This window comes from Telmatherina bonti (genome assembly GCF_933228915.1).
Source record: "Telmatherina bonti genome assembly, chromosome: 20".
NCBI classification, from domain to species: Eukaryota; Metazoa; Chordata; class Actinopteri; order Atheriniformes; family Telmatherinidae; genus Telmatherina; species Telmatherina bonti.
The window spans coordinates 8,988,569-9,006,077 of NC_136618.1; the positions used below are offsets into that span (position 1 = coordinate 8,988,569).

A 17,509-nucleotide genomic window follows, 5' to 3' on the forward strand; every position below is an offset into this window, starting at 1 on the left:
ATGATTTAAATGTTTTGTTTGTTTGTTTTTGCATTTATATCTTGGACTTCCATTCATCTATCATCTTGTGGGGTCTATTACAAACTTGAACAAGTACAAAAAGTGCACCTTGGTTTTTAAATATGCTAGTCAACACTTCTTGCTGATGATTTTTATTTTTGTAACTTATGGACTTCTGTACCAATTTAATTCTATTTATTTATTAAATTCGTGCAAGACTGCATTTATTGTAAGAGACAAATAAACAAATTCTATTTATTTATTTGTTTATTTGTCTCTTACAATAAATGCAGTCTTGCACAGAAAAAGGTTCTTTAATTTTTAAAGTTTTGAAATGTCTTGAAAGGGTATGTTTGTTAAAGCCTAAGCCAGTGTTTTTCAACCTTCTTTGAGCCAATTAACACCATTTTCACTGAAAAAAATCACAAAACACAGAGTTGCTTTTTAGACTAATTAGGTGAAATGGGATAATTTCTTATGGCACACCTCATGATCTCTCGTTGCACACTAGTGTGCCACAACACAGTGGTTGAAAAACACTGACCTAAGCTGTTCTTGTTAGGTGTTTAAGGACCAGGTTACAGCAAGAACACCAGCTATATTGCTACAGCAAATGAGTGCAGATCCCTGGTTTAAAAATAATACGTTTGTTAAATTTAACTTTATTATGATTTCTCCTCTTCTTTCCTCCCTTTTAACACTTTTCTACTTCTCTCTAAAGTATTGGATTGCATTCTTTTTATGTATGACAATGTTAAAATCAACGTTAACACAAAATCTTAGTGGAGATCTCAAAACTTACTGGATATATATCGTGCACTGGCATATTGACAAAAAAATATATATTGGGATATCAGTATTAGGCCATATCGCCCAGGCCTACTTTGACATGGTCCTTTGCTGTCAGCTCTGAATCTTTTTAATTAAAATACATTTTAAAACCTGGACAACTGGGCAGGTTTCAAGACTTTCATTTTCAGCTCCAGCATTTAGTTGTCATGCCCCCCCCCCCCCCCCCCCCCCCCCCCACCCCCTTATTGAGCAGTCCACTTACTCTGGTCCAGTTCTGGAGTGTGGAGGTCTTGATGGGTCTGCCATCTGGATCCTGCAGACTCTGCTCCGTCCTCGTCTTCCTCGTCTTCCTGAGAGGTAAAGCAGAAACACTCAGAACTAAAGAATGAAAACAAACATGTCTGTTCAGGTCTGAGACCTGGGGGTAGTGCTAAAAGTTCCATTTAGCTCCAAACCGTCTTCCTTCCTCCTATAAGCTTTCAGGCTTTGAGCTCTGGCAGACACAAAGGCAACATGCACGAGCATGTCGCAACCAAGAATATGAATAATCTGAATTTGGGCATATTTCGACAAAAGAAGACATAATGCAACGAGACTTGCTACGTGAGCAGGGCAAATGGGAGCCACATACAAACATTCGTGCTCTCTTACTTAGGAAATGAATAAAGCCTCACAGCTGGAATTTTAACAATAAGAAGTACAGAAGGGAAGTTATAGCTGCTCTTTTTCAGCAGACCTGATGCGGACCTCTGTTCAGCAAGCAAAGCTTTTCGGATGAGAATTTCACACCGGTGGACCACCGTTCCTCCTGATAAAGAGAATTAGGGGGAAAACTACAAACCTCTTCCTCATTTATAATGTAAAAGCATTTCCAAGTTCAGGTGACAGAGTGAAATAAAAATGAAATCAAATAGAAAATCTGATATTTGTTAAGACTGAGCTATATTCCAACTGGATTACATTTCAATCTACACACGATTACATTATAAAATCCCTGGTTTCACTTCTTGCAACTAGCCCGTACATTGAAACTGTAGAAACTACATGAAGGAGAGATAACGGTCTTTGTAAGAAGAGTGGAGAAGCAAATCATCATCATCTTCATCATCAAAGAAGTCTTTCTCTCTTGTTTTAGCACTTTCTATTTATTCTAAAGTCATCAATAATCACAAGGTGTAATCCACAATCACCGTCTAGTTAATAAAAAACAATTTACTCAATGTTTTATTCAGATATTTTTCCATTAATTGGGATGAAACAAAAAAAAATATTTATCAAAAATATGAAGAATGGCACTGCAACTTTTCTTTATACTGGATCTTTACAGTTCTTGTAATAATAGTAGGATTAAAAATAAACAGATAGGTAGATAGATATACTTTCTTCGTTCGGAGGGAAATTCTAGTGTGTAACAGCTACATCAATCAGAAAAAGAAACAACCAAAAAGATGGCATGTTTACATAAAAAACCTAACAAGGACAAATGATAATGGCACAACACAACATGGTGCTGTGCCGTAAAAAAAAAAAAAACAATAAATAATTTTTTCTCCCTCTCCTTTTACTTGTCTTTTCCTGCATTAAAGTAAGCAGACCCAGCCGGCCCACCCCAGAGTCAGCCGGGCACCTGGCCACAAGGAGGCAAGGGGAAGCAGGATAAAGAGTAAGCACATGCCATCATCTCTACAGATTTGAACTGAAGGGAAAGAAGGTTCATCTTGCACATCTTGTAATCTGGGTGGGGGCATAAAGTGCAGACGACCTGATCTGAAAAACGTCAGTAAATCGGGTGATTAGCTGCAAGAGGTGGGGGGGGCGGGGGGACTTCAGAGAATCTGAAATTCCTGGTAGTTCTATGTTAAGACTCGCCTGAACATCTGGATTAACGATGAAAACATTTAACCCTCTTTGAGCATCTGTCCACTTTTACAACACTATCAAATATGACGTTCCTGGTTTTCATTCATGGAAGGCAAATATTCTAATTACTATTGTGACAAAACTTTATTTTAATATTAACACTTTAATCCAAGGCAACTTCATATATGAAACATCAAGTAGTGAAGTTCTGAAAGCTCCTCCAGTGCAGGAACCCAAACCAGAAACAACTGGCAAGGCATCAAAATGCAAATAAAAATTCAGTAAATAAATAAACACAGTGAGGGTGAACCACATTTTATATGTGACAGCAGCAACAATGAGGAGGAAGAGGGTCCTGGTACAGGACTGGCCTGCCTGCACACCAGGAAACCCACATTTTAAGACCCACAGTTCTGGACCCCTTGTCTTCTATTTACTGCACCCTTTATCTCATTGCAGAGAAATATGGATAAAGACTAAGCGAGTGCTGATTGTATCAAAAACTGTTGTGTTGACTTGAAACAGAGAAAGAAAGTTTTACTGTGATCAGTTTAAAATGATTTGACACTATTTATCACCACAGTCTGACAGATCCATCAGATATCAGTCCAGGTTAAACTGGTCAGTAGTTTCACCTGTTAATGACCAGTTTGACCAGCACATTTAGTTTAATGAAACCAAGGCATCATAAATTATAAACAAATTAATAAAGTAATAAATTGGATGATTTGAGACAAACAAGTCAATATTTAATAAAAACAAGCTGTTAATACGTTCTGACAGGCAGAAATCAGAGAAACATGTATTACCTATTTATACTCTATGCTACAAGTAAACATTGCATTGTGTAAAATATTCTAAAGGAAAGGTGTTATTATTCATATTATACGTCATGTATGTTTATATCAGTGTGTACATTTATTGTCTCTATACCTTCTGACTGTGACACATTAAGGAAAAATGTGTCTTGTTCTGATTTGCAGATGTTAGATTTCTTTCTTTTCTCTGCAAATGTTCTGATTTGTAATGAATTAATAAAAAATTTCTAACTTTGCTATTTTTCACTTTTTTATTTAAATTCCCACAACAAAAAGAGGACCATATTCCATTTCATGTTATGTTTTTCCAGGTCCAAAGATAGTGCATAAATGCTTTAAATAATAAATATATACAAGAACATTTCTGTATAATAGAGTTTAAGGAAATTAAACCAACTTTATCGATTACTACTGCTTAGTAGTTTGGTGTCATAACACTTTATGGTATTAGGGTGAACTAAACCTTTAAACATGAATAAACTTTCAAATATGTTGTTAGACGAGACTTTTAGCTTCTTTAGAATCTCCACAGGGAAATGCTTTAGCTGGAAGCTTCTTGAGTAATCAAATAATGATGTGTTTTTATACAATGCTTCAACTTTCAAGATTTAAAATTTCAATAAAGCTTGAAATGTTAAATGTTTTGAAGAAACAAGGCATTTAACTGATTGGCAGAATTATGTTTGAACTGTATGATGTCCAGACATGTAGTTGCGGTTTTACAATCACCCAGCAGGTGGAACTGTCGCATAAAGAATAATCTGTGGGTCTACGTGTACACATAGGAGTTGACTTCACTGAGTCAGATACCATGAAAGACTTTTGTAACGAAAAAGTCCGAGGTTCTCCCAACTCTGTCAGGATTAACCGGCAACAGGTTTTAATATAAAATGCTTTCTGGAACGGGTCTCCTGTTTTTAGTTGGATATTTCCATCATTTAAAGAGCGGCCTTAATAAAACCATTGTCTTTACTGGTTATTATCAGAGGTCTTACTTTACACGACATTTTAACCCTACAAGGCCCCGCGGCGGACGAAATGTTCGCATAAAGCCGCTGATTGTTCATTACTTACAACACATTAATGCTCTGCCTGTTTTAGACATGATCCTCCTCCAAAGCACCAGAGTAAGATTATTAAACTTCATTAAGTTCTCTGCAGCCCGTAACGAGCCTTTTATTTATTTCAGATGTGTTAAAATAGGGTTGCCTATTAGACAATGCAGGGTACGGAGGGCTGAGGACCAGAAACGAGAAACACTGCGTTAATGTGAGCGCGAGGAAATACGGAGATGACAACAGGAAAGTTCAATCTGCTAGAAAAAAAAAGAAGATAAGCATGTGACTTTATTTAACTTTTCAGAGAAAATCACACGATGGTCCGCTGAAGTGTCGCAGTAAAATGGAGGTTTTGTGCTGCGTCACAGCAAAAAACCAGGAAATCACTCAGTTGAATAAAAACTGTTTCTAACGACGGATCAGAGTTTAGCGCTTCTTTCTTTCCACAGAGAGAAAACCCTCTCAGACAATCTGACAGAACAAAGAAGAACGTTGTTCATACTCTTACCTTGAATCAGAATTCAAGTTTTCTGTCGTTACTGCCGTGCCGTCGACACAAGATGGAGTTATACATACTTTCACTTTCATTTCTCCTCATACTATGGAGCTAAATCAGGGCCAATTTGTTCGTTTATTTGAAAAAAATATTTGAAACTGATTAAAATTCATTTGAAAATGAAAGTCAAGTTTTTACGGTGAACTTTGAAAAACAGGTAATTGTATACAAAATAAAACAAAGTGGATCCAATGTTAGTATCAAATTTAATTCCAAAGGGTTTATATAATTTATTTTTGAAACATTTTTTCTAAAAATTAATTTTCAATATTAGATTATTTTGCGAGTTTGAGATTTTATTTACTCAGTTTTAGAATCTAGCGATTCAAATTTAGACTTTTTTTCTGTCATTTTCAAAACCTCATTCACAGTTTCACATTTTTATTTCACTTTGCTCTTTTGATATTTAACTTTCAGATTCCTGTTTTTCAGTTTCAAACTTTTGGCCCTGATGTGGCGTGTGGGCGGGGCTAAAGATAACGGGAATGATTGACAGCACAGCGCAGGAGGCTGACAGCGTTCCCTTCATCATGTTGCCTTCAGGAACCGTAGAAATTGCCATGATTTTTTTAAACACCTGCTGCACAAACTATTATTCTTCAGTAAATCGAAAATACATCCTGTGGAACCAATAAAGATAAGCTATTAAAGTTGTGTCAGTCATTACTTTATACAATTACGCTGCAAGAGTGTTAAATTATGAGCATTTCTCACAACCACGTCACGGGTGACATTTCCCACGCTCCTCAAACTAACGCGACCGTATCTCATGGGAAGATGGCGGCCTCTTCAGGTAACGCAGTCGGCACTAACGATCAGGTAAGTGTTTTTTTTTGTTGTTGTTTTTTTTTATAACTGCACCTAGTCCTGATTGTTTGCATCTGTGTTACACAGAGATGAGCAAAGGGAGAAGACAGTTTGTCCATCATGACAATGCTAACGACCACTGTTTTCAGTTTGCCAGTCAGCAGTAGTTTAATTTAATTTAGGCAAGCTAAGCAGTGGGAACCACTACAAAAGATTTTCCACTTAACAAATTTGTGTGCATAACACACGCGGAAATGTGTAGTTTGTATTAACAAGTGAAGTAATGTAACATTATATCCATTTAACTTAGGAGCAGCTGAAAAGAGAGCTTCTTCACCGACTTCTGAATAAAGTTTCCCAAGTCTTGCACAGACAGCCCCTTGATGAGGACTATCTGCATTTTGTTGTCAACCACGAGATGATGCTTTTAAGATCTTTGTCCAACCATGCTGAGATCCCTCAAGATGTTATGAATGCCTTGATGGAGTTGTCAACCCTTGTTAGTATGGAGCATATCGACTCGACCCCATCTCAAGTGCCAGTGTTGGAAGGAGAGCTCGGACGACCTAAATATGATGTGTCTCCTCATCAACTACAGGCACTAACAGAAATGGCCTTATCAGTGCCCCAAATTGCAGAACTTCTGGGAATATCTGTCAGGACAGTAAAACGGCGCTTGCAGGAATATGGCATTTCCATCAAGCAGTGCTACAGTACACTGACTGATGAAGAGCTGGACAGTTTAGTTAGGTCAGTCAAAGCAAGAAAACCACATGTCGGATACAGGATGATGAAAGGAATACTTCACGCCATGGGTCACCGTGTCCAGTGGAAGAGGGTGTCCTCATCAATGCATCGGGTGGACTCTGCAGGTGTTCTCTCAAGAATGACAAGGCTGGGATGTGTAGCCCGCAGGACATATTCTGTTCAAGGTCCTCTTCACTTGGTACATATTGACACAAATCATAAACTTATAAGGTAGGATGATGTTTACCTACAGTTTGTAAATGTCCGATGATATTTCTAAATACTGGAATATGTTATTGATTTTTAACAGAGTTGTCTGTTGGTACTTAATAAATGAACTTTTTTTCCCCCACAGATTTGGCCTGGTAATATTTGGAGGGATTGATGGCTACTCAAGAAAGGTGATTTTCCTCTTTCTTTTTATTAGGCAGTTAAAGATGAAAGTGAGATTCTATTCCATTTCAATTCAACTTTATTTATATAGCGTCAAATCACAGCAATGCCATCTCAAGACGCTTTACAGACAGAGGGGAAAACATAATGAAGGCCAATTCATAACAGCCTATATAAGGAAACCAACAGACTGAGTTGGAGGTCCAACTCAATCTCCCATCCTGAGCAAGCACACTGGTGACAGTGGGAAGGAAAAAAACTTCCTTTTAACAGGAAGGAAACCTCCGGCAGAACCCGGCTCAAGGACAGGCAGCCATCTGCCTTATGACATTTTGTTAGGATGTCTGCTAAGCTTGAAATAACTCGAGAGACGGAGCTTCATGTACATTCTTTATTGCTGAAAAACTTGTACTACGCTTTTACAACCAAAACTACGTGCCTCCACACCAACGTGATGACGTAAAACCTCTGCGCCATCTTATGACCACCACTAATAAATGGCTCGGTCTGATGGCTTGATCTGAACATTACATGCCTCTGCTGTGTGGGGGAAAGAGGACAGAAAGACAACAGGAACTGCTACTCCCGGCCAGGGAGACCTGTTGAGACAGGAGACATACATGTTAATGATGCAACACTGTTATTGGGGGGGGGGGGGATAAAAGAGAGAGAGAGAGAAAGAAGCTCAGTGTATCAGGAAATGTCCCTCAGCAGTCTAAACCTATAGCAGCATAATTAAGGGATGCTAACCATCCCTAGCTATAGGACTTATCAAAAAGATAAGTCTTCAGCCTTGTCTTAAAGGTGGGGAGGGTGTCTGCTTCCCTAACACTAACTGGGAGCTTATTCCATAAGAGAGGGGCCTGATAACCAAAGGCTCTGCCTCCTGCTCGGCTCTGTGAGACTCAAGGAACCACAAGTAAGCCTGCAGTCTGCGAACGAAGTACTCTGCTTGGTATATAAGGAACTATGAGGTGTTTGATATATAGTGGTGCCTGGTTGTGGAGGGCTTTATATGTAAGGAGAAGGATTTTAAATTCTATTCTAGATTCAACAGGCAGCCAATGAAGAGAGGCTAAAACTGGAGAAATATGATCTCTCCTGCTGGTTCTGGTCAGGACTCTGGCTGCAGAAATTCTAGTGAAGATGCTGGTGAAGTGGTTCAACATTAAATTGGCTGTATGATACACCAATCTTCCTGTCTGACAAATTAGTCCAAATATGTTTAGACTTGTTAAGATTACGTGATTAGAAAAGGCTTAGTTAACTACTCCTTTAGAGATATTTTCTTCTTTTGCATTTGAGTGGAGGGCAGATTCCAGCTACTGCTACCTCATGCAACTTACTTTATTTACTTTTGATCTTTTAAATGTGTCAACCTTTTAATTTTACCCAGAAAAAGCTTTGATTAAATTTCCACTGAATCATATTTGTATCTCTAGATCATGTACCTGAGTGCCGCTACTAATAACAAAGCAACCACTGCACTTAATTTCTTTCTTGAGGCTGTGCAAAAGTATGGCTTTCCATTAAGGTAAGAAAATGATTTCATTGTGATTATTTCCAACATTTTACTAATCTGCCAGTTTGATTCTTCACAATAACCTTGAAACCCTCAGCCAATCAGAGAACAATTTCTGTCAGATAAAGTTCTGTCTGTCATTCCATTGTATACATTTTGATATGAAAGTTTTGTAATATACATGTTCAGTTGTGAATTGTTCAAATTTTAGTAAAGTGTTTCCAAACTGACTAAACTTAAACTGTTAATCTTTTAATGTGCAATTTATTTTCAGAGTGCGAGGTGATCAAGGGGTGGAAAATGTTGGGATAGCAAGATGCATGTTCACCATCAGAGGCTGTGGAAGAGGAAGTTTCCTGTCAGGCAAGAGTGTCCACAATCAAAGGTATATTTAATATTTTCATAGTTTTCCCCAAGGATTAATAAAACAAGGTTTCATTTGTTTTTCAAGTTGGCAACTTATGAGGAAACTTTGGCATACTTTGATATCATTGAACAGAATAGAGCGCTTGTGGCGAGATGTGTGGATGGCTGTTACAAGCGTACACTATGAGAACCTTCACAACCTTGAAGATGAAGGCCTTCTGGATCCGTCTGATGCTGTCCACATGTTTTGTGTCCAGCACACATTTCTTCCACGTCTGCAGAGGGATCTGGACATCTTTAGGCTTGGCTGGGATAACCACCCTTTAAGAACAGAGCACAATCTGTCTCCACAACAGCTGTGGACAGTAGGACTGCACCAGAATCCAGTCGATGCTCCAGATGGAGAAGAGGTACAAAATGAAAGAATTAAAAATTCTACAAGCTGTTTCTGAAGTGTGTTTTAAAATGTACACAGGGGAAAAACACAAATATAGCAGAAAATAGCACTTTCCTGGTCAATCCTGGTCCTCAGAGACTAACGCCCTGCATGTTTTTAGAGGTAACCTTAGCTAACAGCTAACACACCTGACTAAAATCGGTTCATTGGCAGACTTGCAATGTACACGATGAGCGGTTTATTTAATCTGAATCAGGTGTGCTGGAGTTGGAAGGAACTAAAACATGCAGGGCAATGGTCTCAGAGGACCAGAATTGAGAAATGCTAAGCTAGATCACTCCTTTGGACCGTTCAGAATGAGACAAGAAATGAATAAGAAGCCTAAGTGATTTTTTTCCCCCTTCACTTTACTTTATTTCACATATGATTCAGGTGGAGGTGTGGATGGATGTGTATGGTGTACAAGTGTTTCTGGTCGTTCACATACATATTACTTATGTTGTAACTTGGGTCCTAATGCAACTGCAGCTCACTCTTGATTGAGACACTCTTGGCAAACACAAAACTTGGCTTAGTGATGCCACTCACGATACATGTGAGTAGTTCACCTTGTGCAAATGAACACTGGTGATCTGGGGGTTCTGTTCTAGATAGTGGGTTATGTTTAAACTCTGAGTATGCTAACCTCATTGCCGGCATGTTTACCATGAAGAAACTCTACAGGTAGATTTTTTTTTGCTGAATTAGCTGTTTGTAGCAACATGACTCCAGAGATTTATCTGTTGAATTAATACACAATTATTTACGTAAAAGAAGATTTTTTAGAATATTTGTTGGAATAGGATTTCTTCATCAATGGCTTATCAATCAGCACCATTCTGCACTTACTCTGATGCTCTGGCCATAGATATCCGACATGAACCGTCTATATAAGATGACTTCACAGCAGGATTTGTACTTTGTGAAGAACTCCATTTGTAAATGCAACTTTTCTTAAACATCACTGGTAACACAAAGCATTGAGAAGTACAACGGTATCTGGAGTCATTGGGAATGCCGTCACGTCTGAAATCCTTTCATAAATGTGTGATGATAGAAATCTACTGTTGGTCTCTCTGGATCCAAGCAGACGATGTCTCCTCACCATCCTTTTCATATTGTCATTAGGCAGACGCTTTTTCCCAAAGTGACTTACATGCACTAAGGGATCAATTGACCATAGTAATTAACCTAACGTGCATGTCTTGTGTGTGGGAAGACGAGCTTGAGAGAACCTACACAAGCACAGTGAGACCTTCTTGCTATGAGGCCACAGTGCCAACTACTACACCATCATGCTGGCATTCTTCCTCCTCCTCCAATGAAGGAGATCATTCTGCTTCAGTATATTTTAAAGAACCTAATGTAAACTCCTTGTTTACATGAAATCTTGTGTTTTACAATGAATTCCCCTCCCAGTCTCGTCCTTTCCACGCCCTTTTCTCAGTAAATATTATGTTTGTCCCACAATAAACTTATGACTTAATTAAAATCAGCTTCAACACTTATTTGGCCTGAACTGATTTTATTCTTTAATAGAAGCCTTTTTTATACAGAAGAGTAAAGGTGACAAAGACCACAACTAGTTCCAGCTAAGTTTGACAAAAGATGTTCAACTTACTAGTTTTGTTAGTCATGTTCTTTTAGATGCATTTAGTTTGATATAAGTTGACTTAAATGAAACCTTGGGAACAAATAATGGAGTTTTATTCTTTAAGTTCTCTCTGAGTTAATTTACGTCTTTTGCATTTTTATCACAATTCCATCCAGTTCAAATGTACTTATTGCACAACGAGCAGAGCAGCCAACTCTCACGCATTGGCCGTGAGACTCACGCACTTCCGTGACTTCACACGCTCTCACGCCACACCTCCAATATCTCAAAACGCACCAAAAGCTTTTATTTTATTTTATTTTCTAATGTTAAAACGGTTTTGAATATATTTGACACCTGCATTTTCTTTGATCTGTCTGTTAAACCTGAAAAAAGACCCGTGATCGGAGACTATGAGAGGTACAGGCTACAGCGTTATAATAATCCGTCTCCGCAAAATCACATGGCGGATGCGCGCAGCGCGCGACCTGACGTGCGTCCCAGACTGAGCAGCGCGAGACGTCTCCGTCAGTGGGTTCCCACTTTACAGGTATGTGTGTCCTTACTATTTAATGCTAATTCGCTGTTTCTGTGGTAAAAACATTTGAAATGCATTTTGAGCCATCCATCCATCCATCCATCCATCCATCTTCTGCCGCTTATCCGGGGTCGGGTCGCGGGGGCAGCAGCCTAAGCAGGGAAGCCCAGACTTCCCTCTCCCCAGCCACATTTGCCAACTCTGCGGGGGGGATCCCGAGGCGTTCCCAGGCCAGCCGAGAGATGTAATCCCTCCAGCGTGTCCTGGGTCTTCCCCGGGGTCTCCTCCCCGAGGGACGTGCCTGGAACACCTCACCAGGGAGGCGTCCAGGAGGCATCCTGACCAGATGCCCGAGCCACCTCAACTGGTTCCTCTCGAGGCGAAGGAGCAGCGGCTCTACTCTGAGCCCCTCCCGGATGACTGAGCTCCTCACCCTATCTCTAAGGGAGAGCCCGGCCACCCTGCGGAGGAAACTCATTTCAGCCGCCTGTATACGAGATCTCGTTCTTTCGGTCACGACCCACAGCTCATGACCATAGGTGAGGGTAGGAACGTAGATCGACTGATAAATCGAGAGCTTCGCCTTCTGGCTCAGCTCCTTCTTCACCACGACAGACCGGCGCAGAGCCCGCATTACTGCAGACGCCGCACCGATCCGTCTGTCGATCTCACGCTCCATCCTTCCCTCACTCGTGAACAAGACCCCGAGATATTTAAACTCCTCCACTTGAGGCAGGACCTCACTCCCGACCCGGAGAGGGCAATCCACCCTATTCCGGCTGAGGACCATGGTCTCAGATTTTGAGGTGCTGATTCTCATCCCAGCCGCTTCACACTCGGCCGCGAATCGCTCAAGCGAGAGCTGGAGATCACGACCAGATGAAGCCAACAGGACCACGTCATCCGCAAAAAGCAGGGACCCAATCCTGAGGCCACCAAGTCGGATCCCCTCAACCCCTCGGCTGCGCCTAGAAATTCTGTCCATATAAGTTATGAACAGAATCGGTGATAAAGGGCAGCCTTGGCGGAGTCCAACCCTCACCGGAAACGAATCCGACTTACTACCGGCAATGCGGACCAAGCTCTGACACCTGTTGTACAGGGACCGGACAGCTCGTACAAGGGGGTCCGGTACCCCATACTCCCGGAGTACCCCCCACAGGAGCCCCCGGGGGACACGGTCGAATGCCTTCTCCAGGTCCACAAAGCACATGTAGACTGGTTGGGCAAACTCCCATGCCCCCTCCAGGACCCCAGAGAGGGTATAGAGCTGGTCCACTGTTCTGCGACCAGGACGAAAACCACACTGCTCCTCCTCAATCCGGGATTCGACTATCCGGCGGACCCTCCTCTCCAGGACCCCTGAATAGACCTTACCAGGGAGGCTGAGGAGTGTGATTCCCCTGTAATTGGAACACACCCTCCGGTCCCCCTTCTTAAAAAGGGGGACCACCACCCCAGTCTGCCAATCCAGCGGTACTGCCCCCGATGTCCACGCGATGCTGCAGAGGCGTGTCAGCCAGGACAGCCCCACAGCATCCAGAGCCTTAAGGAACTCCGGGCGGATCTCATCCACCCCCGGGGCCTTGCCGCCAAGGAGCTTTTTGACCACCTCAGCGACTTCAGCCCCAGAGATAGGAGAGTCCACCCCTGAGTCCACCAGCTCTGCTCCCTCATGGGAAGCCATGTTGGTAGGATTGAGGAGGTCTTCGAAGTATTCCCTCCACCGACCCACAACGTCCCGAGTTGAGGTCAGCAGCTCCCCATCTCCACTGTACACAGTATTGATGGAGCACTGCTTCCCCCTCCTGAGCCGCCGGATGGTGGACCAGAATCTCCTCGAAGCCGTCCGGAAGTCTTTCTCCATGGCCTCGCCGAACTCCTCCCATGCCCGAGTTTTTGCCTCGGCAACGGCCGAAGCCGCATGCCGCTTAGCCCGTCGGTACCCATCAGCTGCCTCCAGAGTCCCACAGGCCAAGAAGGCCCGATAGGACTCCTTCTTCAGCTTGACAGCATCCCTCACTGCTGGTGTCCACCAACGAGTCCTGGGATTACCGCCACGACAGGCACCAACGACCTTGCAGCCACAGCTCCGGCTGGCCGCCTCAGCAATAGAGGCACGGAACACAGCCCATTCGGACTCAATGTCCCCCGCCTCACCCGGGACATGTTCGAAGCTCTGCTGAAGGTGGGAGTTGAAGCTCGCTCTGACGGGGGACTCAGCCAGACGTTCCCAGCAGACCCTCACAACACGTTTGGGCCTGCCAGCTCTGACTGGCTTCCTCCCCCACCATCTGAGCCAACTCACCACCAGGTGGTGATCAGTTGACAGCTCCGCCCCCCTCTTCACCCGAGTGTCCAAGGCATGTGGCCGCAGGTCCGACGATACGACTACAAAGTCGATCATTGAACTGCGGCCCAGGGAATCCTGATGCCAGGTGTACATATGGACACTCTTATGCTGGAACATGGTGTTCGTTATAGACAATCCATGACGAGCACAGAAGTCCAATAACAAAACACCATTTGGGTTCAGAGGGGGGGGACCATGCCTCCCAATCACTCCCCTCCAGGTCTCACTGTCATTGCCCACGTGAGCATTGAAGTCCCCCAGCAGAACAATGGAGTCCCCAGAAGGAGCACCCTCCAGCACTCCCTCCAAGGACCCCAGAAAGGGTGGGTACTCTGAACTGCTGTTCGGCGCATAAGCACAGACAACAGTCAGGACCCGTCCCCCCACCCGGAGGCGGAGGGAAACTACCCTTTCATCCACCGGGGTAAACCCCAACGTGCAGGCACCAAGCTGGGGGCTGATGAGAATGCCCACACCTGCTCGGCGCCTCTCACCATGAGCAACTCCAGAGTGGAAGAAGGTCCAGCCCCTCTCGAGGGTACTGGTTCCAGAGCCCAAGCCATGCGTCGAGGTGAGTCCAACTATATCTAGTCGGAACCGCTCAACCTCGCGCACAAGCTCAGGCTCCTTCCCCACCAGAGAGGTGACGTTCCACGTCCCTAGAGCCAGCTTCTGCAGCCGGGGATCGGACCGCCAGGGTCCCCGCCCCTTGCTGCCGCCCAGCTCACATTGCACCCGACCCCTACGGCTCCTCCCGCAGATGGTGAGCCCACGGGAGGTGGGGCCCATGTAACCCTTTCGGGCTGAGCCCGACCGGGCCCCATGGGCGAAGGCCCGGCCACCAGACGCTCGCTCTCGTACCCCGCCTCCAGGCCTGGCTCCAGAGGGGGGTCCCGGTAACCCGCGTCCGGGCAAGGGAACATTTATGCCCAGGTTTGTCATCGTCATAGGGGTCTATGAGCCGTGCTTGGTCTGGTCCCTCCCCTAGACACCTGTTTGCCATGGGTGACCCTACCAGGGGCATAAAGCCCCCGACAACATAGCTGCTAGGATCTTCGGGACGCACAAACCCCTCCACCACGATAAGGTGACGGCTCAGGGAGAGGTGCATTTTGAGCATTTTGTAAAATGTATTTTGACATTTAAATGTTTAATTAGTAAATTACTGCAGATGTTTACCTTTGTTCTCCCAGCCAGCAGAACCAGCAGCTGATGCTCATTTCAGGACAGAACAGACAGTATATTCTGTGCCAGGGCAGAGTCAGCCCTCTAATATGACATATGCAAGACAAGGACCTTTTATATAATTTATTAATATAAACTTCTGTTTATATTAATAAATAAAACTTCAGTCAGGATTGATTTTAAGGTTTCTTTGGTTGTATTTTTGTATATTTAGTTATTCTGTTCAGAAATTTCTTAATGATCTCGGGGCTTATTATTTATCTGACCTGCTAAATAATGAGCCTGCATGGACCCTGGTTCTCTGGTACTGGCTTTTAGTTGTTCCTAAAGATCTCTTTCCAACCGCCTGACAAGTGTTTCCCAAATAAAGCTGGTAGTTTTATGTCCATATATTGTGTATATATATATATATATATATATATATATATATATATATATATATATATATATATATATATATATATATATATATATATATATACATACATATATATATATATATACATACATATATATATATATATATATATATATATATATATATATATATATATATATATATATATATATATATATAATTATTATTATCATTATTATTATTCTGTAATGTTACTTCTGAGTGCTATATTTTAGTATTAAACCTACATAAAATGAAGCATCCTGGGTCTAATGTCTTGCCGTTCTGTTTACAGCAAAATTTGGGTTGTCTTCACAAAATCTCACTCCAAGGTTATTTGGACAGTTGGCAGCCCTGCAACGACACTCATGGTACTTTTACATACACATTCTCTTTCTTTCGTGGTTTACATAACAAAGAAAAAAATATTCACTTTCTGCCGTTAACAACACCACAAATGAAAAGGAGCACGTTGAAATGAACTTATAAATACCTGCACCTACCTGTAGATTAACTTCTATTTGCCGCCAGAAGTAACACCACTAACATTCTCATAAAATAAAAAGAAATAACACAAGTTACAGTTTCTATAGATCCTCGAAAACATTTTTTTTTCTTCTCTTTTTGAAGCATTTTCTTAAACAAAACAATACCTGTACAACATTTCAGGTTAACATTTAAGAATTCCATAATTTAACGCCTGCAGCAGAAATACACAATTGTTTTATGGTTAATCAGGCAAAGTATGCAGCCCTACCCTTCTAATTCAAATATATTCTGTAGTTGCTTCGGTAAATATTTGTTTTTGTCCAATCCACTTACAGGCCATTCAATTAAAACAAATGCAGGAGAAGGTAGCCAGAGATGGAGGGCTAAGAGGTTTTTAATCCAGAAATAAATGAAGGGAGAACTAACACGGAGCACAGAACTAACACAGGGAAACATGGGCTGTGTCTCAATTTGTGTGCACTACGCACTTTTTTCTATAGTGCACACTACTGGGGGTAAGCGCTGTCCCAAATGGAACCCTGGACGTTGTCATGCTTGCCAGAACCAGACCCAAAAATGCCAGACAGAGACACAACCACAGAAGGTTACTGAGGGCAATACTTCCTTTAATTGCTCAAAAAAGCAAAAATGAGCAACATCACCAAAACACTAGAGAAAAACAAAGTTTAACACAGGAGCAATGCAGGCAGCAGTCCTGGGCAGCCACACACACCCAAGAGCTGTGCACCACTGACAACCATCTGGCAAAGACTGAGAGAGGCAGCCCTCCTTAAGTACTGGAGGGAGCGATGATGAAATGCAGGTGTGCTGACACGCCCAGGGCTGCTGCACAGCCTAAAACAAAGAGGGAAAAAAAAAGGAAAAACAAATTACCTCAGGAGCAAATACACAAACCATAAACAAAACCCTGACAGTAACCCCCCCTTAAGAACCGCCACCTGGCGGAGCACCAGGCACACCCGGGCGATTCCTATAAAAATCCCTCAAAAGCCCAGGGTCCAAAATGAAACGGCGTGGGATCCAAGACCTCTCCTCCGGACCATAGCCTGCCCAGTCAACCAGGTACTGAAGGCCCCGCCCACGACGACGCACATCCAAAACCCTGTCAACAGTAAAAGCAGGGTGACCATCAACAACCCGGGGGGGTGGAGGGGGAATGGCCGGAGGGCTCAGAGGACATGAAGAAACAGGTTTCAGCAAGGATACATGAAAAGTGGGGTGCACAGACAAAGATCGGGGAAGCTTGTGACGTACAGCGGAAGGATTAACAACCCTGTCCACTTCAAAGGGACCAATATAACGGGGAGCCAGTTTACGAGACTCACTTGGAGGGGAAGATCCTTGGATGATAACCAAACCTTCTGACCTGGCCGATACACTGGTGTGGGGGCACGATGACAGTCAGCAAAGCGTTTGTACCTGGTGTTTGTCCTTAACAGGGCATCCTGTGCCTGTTGCCACACTCGCCGACAGCGTTGGACGTGCTCCTGGACAGACGGAACTGCCACCTCCAGTTCTTGTGAAGGGAAAAGCGGAGGCTGGAACCCAAACATGCACATGAATGGTGACATACCAGT

At 42.9% G+C, this 17,509-nt stretch overlaps 2 protein-coding genes across 2 annotated transcripts in view; one reads left to right on the forward strand and one right to left on the reverse strand.

Moving 5' to 3' along the window:
• LOC306770757 (NACHT, LRR and PYD domains-containing protein 12-like) overlaps positions 1 to 10,779 on the reverse strand; it is a 203,309-nt gene extending 192,530 nt beyond the window's left edge. The window contains exons 1-3 of the mRNA XM_079259681.1: positions 10,738 to 10,779; positions 5,037 to 5,135; positions 1,055 to 1,142 (exon numbers count right to left, since the gene is read on the reverse strand). Of these exons, the coding sequence (XP_079115807.1) occupies positions 1,055 to 1,098 (44 nt within the window). The 5' untranslated portion in view covers positions 1,099 to 1,142; positions 5,037 to 5,135; positions 10,738 to 10,779. The remainder of the gene's footprint in view (positions 1 to 1,054; positions 1,143 to 5,036; positions 5,136 to 10,737) is intronic.
• LOC306770690 (uncharacterized protein) lies at positions 5,862 to 17,114 on the forward strand (the record flags this gene model as incomplete). Its single annotated transcript, XM_079259590.1, has 7 exons — positions 5,862 to 5,903; positions 6,202 to 6,869; positions 6,994 to 7,039; positions 8,474 to 8,565; positions 8,828 to 8,938; positions 9,053 to 9,329; positions 16,923 to 17,114. 7 exons carry the CDS (start codon positions 5,862 to 5,864, stop codon positions 17,112 to 17,114), a joined length of 1,428 nt encoding a protein of 475 aa, XP_079115716.1.
• Between the last annotated feature and the right edge of the window lie 395 nt (positions 17,115 to 17,509).